The sequence below is a fragment of the Sphaeramia orbicularis genome, unplaced genomic scaffold, assembly GCF_902148855.1.
Source record: "Sphaeramia orbicularis unplaced genomic scaffold, fSphaOr1.1, whole genome shotgun sequence".
Classification (NCBI taxonomy): domain Eukaryota; kingdom Metazoa; phylum Chordata; class Actinopteri; order Kurtiformes; family Apogonidae; genus Sphaeramia; species Sphaeramia orbicularis.
This window is the reverse complement of record NW_021941587.1, coordinates 133,126-147,268: the sequence shown is the minus strand read 5'-3', so window position 1 is coordinate 147,268 and position 14,143 is coordinate 133,126. Positions and strand designations below refer to the sequence as shown.

Below are 14,143 nucleotides of genomic sequence, written 5' to 3'. Positions count from 1 at the left end.
CTTTCATGCATGACGTCCACATTTGTGGACACATCCTTTCCAAAGGGTTATAAAGGTAATATTCTCCAAACCACATGGCAGTCTGTATAGACCCTAATACTGTGAAAAAGGAGCATCTTAGTTTTAGAATTTGGACTGCTCTGTGAACTCATAAAGTGAACCTCATAAGACCCAACTATGGGTTTTCTGTCCTCGTTTGTGGACAAGAGTTTCACAGCTTTATGAAAAACAAAAAAAACTGTCTAACAAAGGACATGCCATAATTTTTTTAAAAATCATCTGAAAAAACTTTTACATCATGATGTTTCTAATATAGGCAATTATGTAATTAAAAAGCCAAAACTTGTTCCTTCCTGGGTCTCAGGAGGGTAAATATCTTAATAAAACCACTTTTTAATAAATTCAAAATGCATTGTAATTTTAGCCTAATTTTGAGTAATAAATTCAATCTATAAAAAATCTAGATACTTTTTTCAGAATTAATGCATGAAAGGGTTAAATTATGAAACTCTTTCCATTTCCAAACTCTCCTGTACCAATAAAATGTGACTAACCTGAACAAATGTGCCCAACCTGAAATGTCTGTATTAAATTCAGTCCAGTTTGAACTATTTTCTTCCTGTTCCTCAGTGTTTAGTGTCTTTGGAGATCTGATCCAGAATGCACATGGACTAATGAGAAGTGGAGGAAGAAGACTGAGAAAATTGCACTTGTTTTTCTTAATTTTTTTTTTAATTTCATTTTTTTCAGGTTATTCAGTTTTTTTGGGATGGTTTATAAAAGTAAGTATTTTCATGGAGTTGTCATTGTTTATAGGTTATTCCCTCCACCAAGGAGGTTAGGTTTTTGCTGGTGTTGGTTTGTCTGTCTGTCTGTCCATTTGCAAGATAACTCAAAAAGTTATGGACAGATTTGGATGAAATTGTCAGTAAATGTTGATAGTGGCACAAGGAACAAATGATTAAATTTTGGTGGTGATTTGGGGGGGGGCGGGTCTGCCTTGGCGGAGGTCTGAGTGCCTCTAGTTTTGTTCTTATTTGACTGGTTGGGTCCACTGTAGATCAAATCAGGCTGAATGTGGAACCTGAAAGAACAGGAGTTTCAGAGTCCTGATCTACAGCGTCTCCCTCAGATTCCGTTTGCAGACCGCTGTTCAGAAACCCGCCTCTAGATCTTCTGCCAACAAGAAGCTTATGCCAAAATGCTTTATGGAAAAACTGTGTTGAGCTTTGAGTGGTCGTCCTGAACTTGACTGTGATTGGCTGGTGTCTGGTTCAGACGGTCGAGTGTTCATGGATACATGTTACATCCAACTGGGAATGATCGCTCTCCAACAGAGACAGACTGATGTCAAAACTTTTTTTTTTTTTTACCTCAAGTTTAGTCTTTTTATGTTTAAATTTATGGTGAACATAGTCACCCATAGTCCACTGTGGTCCAACCGATTCTGCAGTTCTGTTCTGATGCCTGTGCAAACGGAGGTCCAAACAACCTTCAACCTTCACCCCTGTGCTTGTATTTTTTACTGAATATGCTTAATTTGTAAATCTAGGTCAAAGTGCATTATTTATGGGAAGAAAAAAAAGTAAAAGATGAATAATTTGGAGTGTGGACCTTTTTAGTTTTAAACCAAAATGGTTGTAAATTGTGTGCATTAATAAGGGACAGATGCATCATGGGACATTTGAACTAGTAGAGGAGCTTCCTCTGCTTGGTTTAGAACTAGTTCTGTAGTATGAGCCTTTTCCACGTTTGCGCACACATACTTCTGTACTCACAGGTGCCTGGAGTCTGGGTGACTGATGTTTCAGTTCATGATGTTCGTCTGAAAGTCGAAGGTTCAAGGGTCCAAATGACATACGTGTCCTTCCACTTTCAGCAAGAAAACATATTTATTTAGGTTTTTTTTTTAGCTTTTCTTCTGTTCATAGTCTTATTCCTCTTTGGTTTCTAACAGGTGATTGTTTTCATGCTCGGTTTTGTTTTGTGTCCAGACAGTTTTCTGAACAGTGTAAGTCCTGAAGCGTCCTCAGTCCTCCTGCATTTTCTATGCAGCACTGAGATCACTGACACAACGGGATAAACGAAACCAGGAGGCAGACCAATATTAGAATACATTTCAAATTAAAAGAAGAAAAGTATGGAAGTAAATCTGTCTCATCAGATTCTGAATTATAAAAGCCATTGATTTTCTAGCACTGAGTTTTTTTTGCACTGAAATTAAGGATCTGAATTTTTTGTCTCTGAATTCAACTATGTTCATAAATTTAGAATTAAAAAATTTAGACGCAAAAAATTCCTATCACACATCCGGGACACCAAGGATAAGCAATGATTCTATCTCAAGTCGAACTGACAGCCAGCCAATCAAGTTAAGTTAGGTTGGTCATGTGACACCAATGGGAAGATGGTCAGCGCGGATGTGTGATCTGAATTTTTTGCATCTGAATTTTTTAAATTCTGAATTTATGAACGTAGTTGAATTCAGGGACAAAAAAATTCAGATACTTAATTTCAGTGCAAAAAAACTGAGTGCTAGAAATTAAGTAGCTTTTATAATTCAAAATCTGATGAGACAGATTTACTTCCATAGAAAAGTGATTGTGGATGAAAAATGTGCAATGTTTTGCTTCCACTCTGCTGTGTCTAAGAAAACTGTTGTGGTGGATTTGAAAGAAACTATATTTTTCTTTCTATTGTACATGTGGCAGTGACTGGTAATAATGAACTGGCATGGAACACTCCTGGACTGTCTTCACCTCTAGAAGGGATAGATATTTTATTGTTTTAATCTGGGAATACGGTGTGTACGTGAAAAAAATACTGGATAAAATATGTGTGAAAACAGGGAGAGGAAAGCTTCAAATAGGCTGTTTGACACTGACTTCATGTAAGTCCTAGTCATTTATTACAACTGTACTATTCTACTTTTTCATTAAAATATGAAAAAAAAGCAGAGGCTTGTATGATTTCCTTCAAAGCATATGTGTCGACGGTACTCGAGGACTCTTTCATTTGAGACTATTTGGGTGGGATTTTAAACCCATACGAGGTCACAGTGCCAATGATTACACACTATTGATAATAAAAAAACAAAATATGAACGTGTTGGACAGGTTTATGATCCGATAAAGACACTGGTTTACAAGAGTATAAAGAAAAGGTTCAGAAATAAAGTAAAAATATATTTCTCACTGAAGCATCTATTTTCATTTAAAAAAAATTATTAACATTATTATTGTGAACAATTAAACAGTATATATACAAAACAATATACATAAAAGTAGGACAAAAAATATTTAGCTATTTTATTTCTCTTTTTTAGCTCTGGGATCTATTTTCATTGAATTTTTTCTCACGTCCACACTATACGTGACGTGCTACGTCATGACGTCCGCCACTCTTGCGTGCTCGCAGACTCCGCCCCCCAGGGAAAGCGCACATTCCTATTGTCCAAGATGGCGGCGTCGGTGCAGCTGCTGTGATGCTGACATGTTTTTAAACCACTTTATCCTTTTACTTCCATATTTATGCACACATTTCACATTCGGACCGGTAGCTTTCCCTTCCCGGAGCTGTCGCCTGTTCCGTTATTTTCGCTAACGCTCCTGGAATTCGTTCTCCGGGCCGCATTCCCGTTGCAAGGACCGAAAAGTTTGAGCTCCATCCTCCAGTAAAATGAAGAGGCAGGCCGCGAGAGAGCCCAGTCCGAGCAGGGCCCTCACCAAGCGGATACGAGACAGGGAGAGAGAGGGGGCCCGGAGAGAGGAGCTGCCGCCGCCGCCGCTGGCTCTGCTGCTGGCGGAGAGCCGGGGATACCACCGACGGAGCCGGAGCAGGGAGCGAGAGAAGCCGCGGCTGAGGGAGGAGCGGGCGGCCGCCCTGGAGCTGCACCACCGGCATGAGCTCAGCCTGCTGGGCCGGCCCCCCCTCCGGAGCACCGCGGCGGAGCTGCCCACCGCCAGAGCCGGCACCCTGGAGTACAAAACCCTGCTGATCAGTAACCTGGGCTCCCAGGTGTCCGACGAGGACGTGGAGGACGCGTTATTCCACGAGTTCAAAAAGTTCGGGGACGTGAGTGTGAAGCTGTCGCACACGCCGGAGCTGGGCCGGATAGCCTACGTCAATTTCCGGCATCCGGAGGACGCGAAGGAGGCCCGGCACGCCAAGTCCTCCAGGTTAGTGTTGGGGGACCGACAGTTAAAGATTGAACCCATGTACGTGAGGAGGCGGAGTGTGACGCCTCCAGATGTGGGGGGGTATCTGCCCCTGCACGCCCCCTACCCCTACAGGCAGAGGTCCCTGTCCCCCCCCCCTGGGCCGGGGGTCAGTAACATCAGAGACCTGAGAGCCAGGCACTATGCCCTGGAGACCCTGGGCCTGACCAGGGAGAGGGAGAGGCTGCTGGACTATTATGGGATGCTGGATGAGAGGGGCCGGCCTTACGGCTTCCCTCCCATGCCGGTGGTGGAGGATTTAAAACCTGAGGACGACCAGAGGGCCACCAGTAACCTGTTCATCGGAAACTTGGACGGTAGTGTCACCGAAGCAGAACTACGCAGGGGCTTTGACAAATACGGCATCATCGAAGACGTGGTGATTAAACGCCCGGCCCGCGGACAGGGCGGAGCCTATGCGTTTGTAAAGTTTCAGAACTTGGACATGGCGCACAGGGCCAAAGTGGCCATGCAGGGACGTCTGATCGGGGGCAACCCATAAAGATCGGCTACGGCAAAGCGAACCCCACAACCCGGCTCTGGGTGGGGGGTCTGGGGCCTGGAAACTCCCTGGCCGCCCTGGCTCGAGAGTTTGACCGTTTTGGAAGCATTAGGAATATTGACTACGTTAAAGGGGACAGTTTTGCGTACATTCAGTATGAAAGCTTAGACGCCGCCCAGGCCGCCTGCACCCAGATGAGGGGCTTCCCCTTAGGTGGTCCTGAGCGACGCCTCAGGGTGGACTTCGCTAAAGTGGAGGAGAGCCCGTCCCGTCCTTTTCCTCCTGGTTACCAGCCCCCCGTTCCCCTCCCCTCCCACTACGACGTCCTGGGTGAAGCGTACAGCCGCCACCGCAGCCTGGAACGGGAGATGAGGGGGGCCAGGGACCGCTCCTCGCCGCCCTCCCACAACCCCCTGTCCCAGAGGGAGAGGGAGAGGGCCCTCCTGGAGAGGGACTTCCCCAGCAGCCCCACCCGCAGCCTGGACAGGAGGGTGGGAGCGGTGGAGGCGTTCGGGAGGCGAGGAGCCAGGAGCCGCAGCCGGAGCCGGGAACGCTGGCTGAAGGAGCGGGAGGAGAGGAGGAGCAGGAGGAGGAGCCGGAGCAGGAGTCTGTCTGCTGATAGGCCGGCCGAGGACAGGGACAGAGAGCGGGACAAGGAGAGGGGGCGCTCAAGGGTTCGAGGGCAGGGGGGGGCGCTGTCTCCTGACGCCAGCCCCGACAGAGCGCGGGTCCGAGCCCCGGACTCCACCACGGAGCCCCGGGACCACTCCCCGATAGCGGCGGCGGCGGGCGTCACTCCGCCGCCGCTGATGAAGACCCCCCCTCTGGGCGCCATCACAGCAAACGGACGTCCAACGACCACCTGAACAACCATCACCATAGAAACAGCGATGCCGTGAACGCCGCCTCTCCTGCCATCCACACGGACACGCACAGCTCCTCCTCCTCTCCCAGCTCGCTGTCGGAGTTCGCCCAGGCCACGCTTTCCAAAATGTGGCACGGCTTCTTCGCCCTGAAGAACAGCAGCTTCCCCACAGACCTGTTCCTGCTGGAGGGGGGGTCGGCCTTCTTCAACAGCGTGATGAAGGACAGTCTGAAGCAGCAGAGCCAGAACCAGCCCAGCCAGCTGAAGATCGCACAGAGGCTGCGCATGGACCAGACCCGACTGGACGAGGTGTCCCGGCGGATCAAACTGGGCCGACCCGACGGCTTCTCCATCCTGTTGGCTCTGCAGGGGCCCGTGGACCGCCAGGCCCCCGCCCCGGAGCCCGGGCTGCAGGTGCGCCTGCTTCGCCACCTGGTCACCTACCTACGCACAAGGAGGCGGCCGGCGTGGTGAGTCTGCCCGCTGCCAAAGAGGGGGGGCCGGGGGCCATGCTGTACGCCTTCCCCCCCGGAGAGTTCTCCCAACAGTACCTGCAGGCGGCCAAAAGGACTGTGGGTAATCTGGACGAGGAACACATGGTGATTGTGATCGTCAGTGACACTAACTGAACACTGCGTGTACAGACGCTCATAAAGGCAGAGGTTCTACAAACACTTCCATGTTTTTAGACGATGCATTTGAACATTTTACTCAGTATTTTATCAGTGAAATAGGAGGGGGGGGGGGGGGGGGGGGGGGGGCTGAAAAGTTCACAGCCTGGCTCAGGAGCTCTTCCACAGCAGTGAAACTGTGCAGACATTAAATTCAACCTGTCCTCAGACTGACTGCAGGGTTTCCTTCCACATAAACCCAGATATGATAAATAATGTCAGACTGTGAAGCAGGACTACAGACACTTGGTGAACCATCTGTGGTCTGATCAAATGTGTGCAGAAAAAGGGCTGAGCCCCCCCCAGGACATTCATGCTGACATGGTTCCTACAGGGCACAGGTGTCAAACATGCGTCCCAGGGGCCAAATCTGGCCCACCAAAGGGTCCAGTCCGGCCCTGGGGATGAAGTGTAAAATGCAAAAATAGATCTTAAAAAATGAACAATCCTTTGAGTTCAGGTTCCACATTCAGACCAGTTCAACCTGCAGTGGGTCAGACCAGTCAAATACTATCAGAATAACAGAGAAATACTCACAACTCCACATTTTTCTGTTTGTAAATGTAAATATTTTCATGTATTTACACTAAAACAAAGTATAATTTCACAAAAAATGTGAATAATCTGAACAAATATGAACAACCTGAAATGTCTTAAAAGAAGTCAGTACAATTTTAACAATATTCTGTCTGTTATTAAACGTTTTGTGTGTTTGTAGATCCACTGTGATCTGTACGTTATAATGTACATGTGGAAATGATAAACTCAGGCAGAATAGTGTTCAGATTACACTGATTTGTTCAGTTCAAGTTATTCACATTGTTTGAAAGGACAGTTTGTAGATGTAAACCTTTTCATTGTTTAATTTAACTTTTCTCACTGTAAAACATAGAGAAAAGTTTGGAGTTGACAGCATTTCTATTTTATTCTGTTATTATTTTTGGTTCGGTCCACTGCAGATCAGATTGGGCTGAATGTGAACTGAACTAACATGAGTTTGACAGAACTGCTGTAGGGGCTGATGCTCCAGCTTCATCAACTGTCCAAAACTGGGAAGAGGAATTTAAGAGGGGGAGGGAGAACGAGGGAGGGGTGAAAAGCAAGCATTTGCACCAAATGTCTGTAGTACTACTGTTCCCAAATGATTTATCCAGTGTGGGTTTATGTGGAAGGAAACCATGCGGTCAGTCTGAGGACAGGTTGAATGTAATGTCTGCACAGTTTCACTGCTGTGGAAGAGCTGCTTCTGAGTCAGGTGTGAACGTTTCAGCCCCCCCACCCACACACACACACACACACACACAGAACTACACTACACCTGTTGGACCCTCTTTGACTCTTTTATGCATCATGTCACCTTCTCTGATGTTTACTCAGATATCATACCTGTGTTGAAGCATTAAATATGTGTGTCCTGTAAAAACACTTCCAGATGAGCTGATGTACATGTGGCTGCTGCGCACACACACACACACACACACACACACACACACACAGGCCACTGTTGTTTTCTACTCTAAAGCTGTAACATACAACACTAAACCTGAGGGGGGGTCATTTATATGCTCGTTTACTTTAATGTCTTTGGTTTTGGATGGACCCAGGTGTTCTACATGTATTCTATACTGGACTCAGTGGGACTGGGAGGCCTGGCTCCAGCTGACTGGACTGGACCGTCAGTCTGGTTTAAAGGCCACTCCAGTTCGGTCCTCTGGACTCTACTCAGACGTAAAGGTGAATCCAGTCTGGTTCTGTGGCTTCTACTCACAGACTTTGGGATGGGATCGGACCAGAAGCACCAGCCGCCACCACACACAGCCCCCCCCCCCCCCCCCCCCACGTCCCTGTGACTGTATATTTGACCTTGTTAGTGTTTTTACCAATTCAACCATTCCAGTTTCTCTTTCATTTTGAAAGGTGTGTGGGTGGGTGTGTGTGTGACTGTGTGGGTGGGTGTGTGTGTGGGTGGGTGTGTGTGTGACTGTGTGGGTGGGTGTGTGTGTGTGTGTGTGTGACTGTGTGGGTGTGTGTGAGTGTGTGTGTGGTCTGTTGCATGCAGAGAAAAAAAGTCCTATTTGGTCTAAACTGTATGTGTGAATAACCTGTCATCACTACTAATGTGAAGTGACTACAAACGGACATGTCATCCCGCTCAGAGGTCTGATCATGTGACTGGTTTGGATTTGATATTGTATATTGACTTTTATTCAGTTTTAATACATGAATCCATCCATCCTTTATCCATCCATGGCTCCTTTCTTTTGTCTGGTGTCAATTTAAAAAAAAAAAACCTGTTCATAGTAGTCCTGCACTGTAAAAATCTAAATCTGACCCAGTGTATTTGTCTCATTTCTGTTCCAAATATCTGATCCCACTGAAAATCCGACAGAATCAGCTCCAGAGGAACTGTGCACTGAGACAGAAGAACTGATTTACAGACAACAGATCTGCAACATCTGATTTACACTGATCTGAACAACAGCGTTTACACTGGTTCCACTGGAAGAGCTTTTTGCTTAATTCAAGATTTTATTTTTTTTTTTGCTTAATTCAATATTCATTTTTCCTTAATTCAGAATTTTTTTGATTAATTCAATATATATATTTGCTTAATTCAAGATTTTTTTTTTTGCTTAATTCAGTATATAAATATATATGTGTGTGTGTATGTATATGTGTATATATGTATTTTTGCTTAATTCAAGATTTTTTTTTTTTTTTTTTTTGCTTTATTCAAGCAAAAAATCTGTCAATGGAACCAGTGTAAATGCTCTTGTTCAGATCAGTGTAAATCAGATGTTGCAGATCTATGGTCTGTAAATCAGCTCTTCTATCTCAGTGCACAGTTCCTCTGGAGCTGATTCTGTCTGATTTGAAGGGTGATCAAATATTTGGAACAGAAATGACACAAATACACTGGGTCAGATGTAGATGTTTTACAGTGTAATTTCCGTTCCAACATATTTTTGTCCAGTTCATCCAGTTTCTGCTCTTATGAAACTGAACTTGAACTAAACGGTCATTTTACCGTTTACTGAACAATTCTGCAAAGATAAAAGTATGGACAAAAAAAAAGAAAAAACAAACATTCCTATATTTAACATTTAGGGATGCACCAATACTGATATGAGTATTGGCATCGGCTCCGATACTCTGTGTGTACTTGTACTCATACTCGTAAAAGATATCCGATACAAATGCACCGATACCAGTTACGGCTGTGTGCCATTCCCAGTTCAGTGCAGCAGGTACGAGGAGGAGGAAGAATGTGTGTGAGTGTGAAGAGTGTGGAGATGGAACCAAAGAAATGATCAGAGTAACACTGACAGTACTGTTCAGACACAGACAGATACAGACGCAGCCTTCTGTCTGTAATCTGACTACATTCCATCTGTTTAACAGCTGATGGAGGATGAGTACCCAGACAGAGAATACCAGTGGGAGTACGGAGCGGTGCGGACCGCCGCCAGCGGAAGTGAAAACCAAACCTGTCACTCATTTGTCTTTTCTCTTCCTGCTGAAGCTAAACTTTTAAACCTTACAGAGAAAACACTAACATTAGTATCACAGTAGTGTTCCTCTGTCGTCTACAGGTTTGGTATTACTGACTTTCTTCTTCTTCTTCATTAAACTTTCCTCTTCTTCGTGGTATTTGTCCAGTATGGTTAATTCAGAGCGGCGCCCCCTGGTGGATTAACTGACAAACGCTCATTCCAACACATTAAATGTCAGTAGCAGCACTTTGTTCCAGTCAGACTAATGACAACGACAATAAAGCACATTTACAAAAGGAACTAACAACTGGAATGGGATTACTAAGGACTAGGATCAATATTCGGTATCGGCAAGTACTCAAATGGAAGTACTTGTACTCGGTCTGGAAAAAAGTGGTATTGGTGCATCCCTATTTAACATATTTAGTATTAACTTTACTGAACATTATTGTTAACTTTGATCACACTCTTGTCAGCTGTGTTTACTCCATGGATATTACACTCTTTTTATAAAAACAGATTAATCCCAGTTGGAGTTTGAAATCCTCTCAGATTCTGTCCAAATTCACCAAGACATGCCATCAAACAGTGACCAGGCTGGAGCACTCACGTTGTTTTCTTGTCGGATGAAGCTGTAAACGCTGTGCGTTCAGGGTTCATGTGGAGTCAGAGGACATGTCAGAGCGAGCACACGCTACATTTTCATTCACACAGTTGGAACTATTATCAGTTAAACAGGACTGGAGTTTGCACGGTAAGCCCTGGGAATGTGAAAGGACTCTGTCAACATCCAAATGAATCCAGAACGACTGATGAGCATCTGTACAATCTGAACCCAGAGGATGAAACTGAGCAGAGTATGAGGATGGAACACTCAACAGATGGCTTTAAAGTGGACATTTAGCCTGTTTATTTTGGGTAATGTCAAAAAGTGGTGTAAGATACAGTTTGTACTTTTGCAACAGGTTGTACAGCTGCAGAAAAACTGATTATTCCATCCAAAGTGATGAAAAGCCCTGGTTGTGTACTCCAGTCCTAACTCCTGTGTGTGTCATGTGACTAAAACAGACAGAACAGAAAACATGGAATGAATCAAAGCTTCACTGTTTTTATCAGAACAATGACACAGATTCTGATGGAAGAACTGAACCCTTACAGACCTAAACCACCTACTGATCTAAACTGTTGAATTCCTGTTAATCCACTAATCCTATCAATCCATGTCAATAATTGGTGTCAAATAAAGTTCTTCATCTGTTCATGGTCATCAGATATGACCATATTTGGACGTTCAGAGGCTCTGTAGTTACCATGGAAACACTGTCATCTTCTCTAACATTGATTCTCCAGTCAAACCCATGCAGCTGGAGCAGTGACAGTGGATGAGGATGGTTGTTTTTACATTCAGTCATTGATATATTTGGTGAAACAGTCACTTTTTCTTCAGTTTTGAAATAATAACCTTTGAATTTACTTACTTTTCATTAACATCTAAATTCACTTTAGGAAAATACATGATTTACTGTGAAAAAAATGCCAAATACAGAGGATAATATTCTAATAAATGGTGATTAACCAGTTAATAAAGGTTAAACATGTAGAAAACCTTCCTTTGTGAACTGACACTACAGTCCCAGTGGGTCTGTTTGGGTTAATGCTGCTTTAATGTGGTTCAAAATAAACCCTGTTATCAGGACACCAGGAAAAAAGACACTTCCTGTTTCATAACTTACAACCTGTTGCACAAGAACAAACTGGAACTGACGTCACTGTTTGTATTACCCAAAAAAAGGATAAATGTTCACTTTAAAACCACCCGTTTAGTGTTCTATAGTCATGGAAAACATTCTTATCCACTCCTTGTTTTCTTCAGTTTCTTGTTCATTTGAATTCCTGGTCCAACTACGGGTCCATTAGTTTGAGCAAATATAATGATACTAACACAAACAGCTGATAGTCGTTGGATTTCACACCTGATATCTGTCCATTGAACATGTTTTCTGGATAAAAACCCAAATCATTTAACCCATAAGGACCCACTGTGACTTTAGTGTCAGTTCTCAAATTGATTTTCTCTCTATTTAACCTTTCCTAAGCAATTTATCACCATTTATTATCAAATAATCCTCTGTATTTTGTATGTTTCCAGTGAATATCAGGTATTTTCTGATATTTAATTTACTGATTATGTATATCAGTGGCTTCTGTTCGTCTTTCAGACAGTTGAAGCTCATTGTCGCTTACATAAAAAAAATGTCCAGTTCTTTAAACATAAATTCGTCCTCAGTTCCTTTTTCAGAAAATGCTCAGTGACCTTATCGAACCAAGTGAACAAGAAAACGTGTCCCTTCAGTCCAGTGTACCAGTTAGTCCAGTGGTTGTGTTTTCTTCCAGGTCAGAAAATGAACAGTTCATTTGGTTTCTGTGATTCCACAGCAGAATGTGTGACGTATTAAACTGAACTGTGTCAGTGAAGGAGCAGATCTGAAAACAGCTGTCAATCAAACCGCATTCAGCCTTCGGACCCGTCCTCCGATCGGCGCGCGGAAGCTCGGCGTCCGGCCCGGCCGAGCTCCGCCCACGGCTCTGTTCGACCCAGGAGACACCGAGCGTCCAGGGGCGGGACGACAGGGTGTCATGTGTCCAGTGCTGGTCCAGTCTGTAGTGGTTTTTCCAGCAGTTCCACTCAGTCCCATTGAAGTGCATGGACGCTGAGCGTCTACGGACAAATGCACTGAGCAGAGATGGAATGAACAAACACAGACACGGGAACGGAGGAGAAGTGAACAACATCCAGTCCACTGATCTGGGATCAAACTGATTCTGAACCAACTGGTCTGAGAGATGAACGTGTTCCAACACATTTGGAGTCAATGAAATGAAAACAACTGAACAGATTTGAGCATTTAATGGGAGTCATGTTAGGGTCAGAGGAGCTTCCACTGCAGTCGGACACAAACACCTGTGGTGTAGATGTTTAGATGCTCAGAGTAAAGCTGAGGTTATTTTAACAGAAACAGATCAAACTGAATAAACAGAGTCTTTTTCATGAACTGAACATAACCCCAGTGTGTCCGTCCACTGGCACTGATCCAACTGCATGGGTTTGACTGGACAATCAATTTTGTAGAAGATGACAGTGTTTCCATTGTGGATGATGGACCACCAGATGCAGACCCTGTCCGGTCCAGTCCAACCTCCAGACCTGAACCCACTGTGGAAACTTCTGGAGCATCAGGGTCATTCCACCAAATATGGAGGTGTGACCTCTCATTAATATTGTGTTGTTTACAAATGAAGATGAGCTGGTCTTATTGACATTACTGAAGTCTGAAAACCCCTGCATCTGTTTGGGATTTGGACTCTGTGTTGTGTTCTGCAAATACATGCTCTAAATAACAAAATTTATATTTGGAATTTGGTAGAAATGTTGTGGGTAGTTTAGAGAATAAAATACAAATGTTCATTTGACTCAAACACAGACCTAGAAATGGTCAAATCAGAGTAACGGATCCTTTTGCAGTGGTCTCTTATTTTTCTCCACAGCTGTCGGTCTGCAGAGTGGGGTCGGATGCTGTGCGGCTACTCTTCCCCATTTTATTTATTCATTCATGTGCAGAGTTACAAAATGATCAAACTCAGTTGTCCTAGTCTGTCCCAAGATTAGTTCTATATGGTTTACATCTATAACGAGCCTTTATGTGGAAGTGACATATGGATTTATGCTCTTTCTTTTCTTTTTTATTGTGCATGTTTTTTTATGTTCCTATGGACCTAGTTTTTGTGTCCTTAATTTTCATTTATTTATTCATTCCAGTCTAAAATGTTTGGAAAGGAGCAGGATGAAGAACACTTCTACTACCTTCCCCTTTCTTCAAACATCTGCTTCCATCAGATAGGTTGCCATAACAGCTGTTACAGTAAATACAGTTTACATGATAGTCAAAGCAAATACAACAAATCAAAAATCCATTAGTTAAAGTATTTCATTCCATGCTTTTATAAAGCTTCTCTATTCTTTCCTTATACAACCTCTGAAACTGAAAAATATTTGTACAGCTCTTCTCTTCCACTGCCAAAGAATTCCACACTCTGACACCCACAACAGAAAAACTCATTTACTTCACATTAATCTGAACCCTTTGCTGTTTAAAATTAAACCTCCTTCTATATTTGTCATCCTTTGATACTAAAACAAATAATCTGTGCAAATTTGCAGCAAAAGTCCGTTTCTCGCTCTAAACACAATCAACAATGTCCTTAACCCAGCTAACTGTTTAAACTTAAACAATTCTGATTTAAAAAACAACTCATTTGTATGTTCCCTGAAATTAACATTAGACAGGATTCGTATTACTCTTTTTTGTAATAAAAACAGCAACAACAACAACAAC

At 43.8% G+C, this 14,143-nt stretch overlaps 1 protein-coding gene across 1 annotated transcript; it reads left to right on the top strand.

The window, feature by feature from the left end:
• The first annotated feature begins 3,452 nt into the window (after positions 1 to 3,452).
• On the top strand, positions 3,453 to 6,314 carry LOC115416296 (putative RNA-binding protein 15B). Its single transcript, XM_030130046.1, is given in 4 exon segments — positions 3,453 to 4,714; positions 4,717 to 5,492; positions 5,495 to 6,032; positions 6,035 to 6,314. Coding segments are annotated over 4 exon segments (2,529 nt in total). The 5' UTR covers positions 3,453 to 3,678; the 3' UTR covers positions 6,214 to 6,314.
• Positions 6,315 to 14,143: the final 7,829 nt, after the last annotated feature.